We start from the raw sequence: 424 nt of genomic DNA on the forward strand, positions 1-424 counted from the left end.
GGGGTCCCGCGACCGCAGCGCTTCCAACTCCGGGGATTAGGCCGGGACGGGAGAGCGACACCCCGGGGGGGCATTGACATTGAAATGAGCCTGGCCGTGCCTGTGTGGGAATCGGGGGCCGCTCTCTCCCCTCGCAAACAAGTGCAAATTGCAGCCCCTGAATCAAGGCATCAGTTGTCAGGAGGTGCGGCCGAGCCCCCGGCACACATCCCCGGGGACCTGGGGGCGCTTTGAGCGGCCCGTGTTGGCCCCTCCCCAACTTCTGCCGCCTCCTCCAGGCCATTTTCTTCGGCGGCATTGATGTGTCAATCCGGGGGGAGGTCTGGCCCTTCCTGCTGCGTTATTACAGCCACGATTCCACGTCGGAGGAGCGGGAGGCGCTGCGGGTGCAGAAGCGGAAGGAATACGCGGAGATCCAGCAGAA

The 424-nt window shown here is 64.9% G+C and overlaps 1 protein-coding gene across 1 annotated transcript in view; it reads left to right on the plus strand.

The window, feature by feature from the left end:
- Positions 1 to 424, plus strand: part of LOC102894317 (TBC1 domain family member 16) — a 16,485-nt gene that overhangs the window by 3,959 nt on the left and 12,102 nt on the right. The window contains 1 exon segment of the mRNA XM_015589734.2: positions 279 to 422. Coding sequence (XP_015445220.2) covers positions 279 to 422 — 144 coding nt within the window.

Source organism: Pteropus alecto, unplaced genomic scaffold, assembly GCF_000325575.1.
Source record: "Pteropus alecto unplaced genomic scaffold, ASM32557v1 scaffold134, whole genome shotgun sequence".
Lineage (NCBI taxonomy): Eukaryota > Metazoa > Chordata > Mammalia > Chiroptera > Pteropodidae > Pteropus > Pteropus alecto.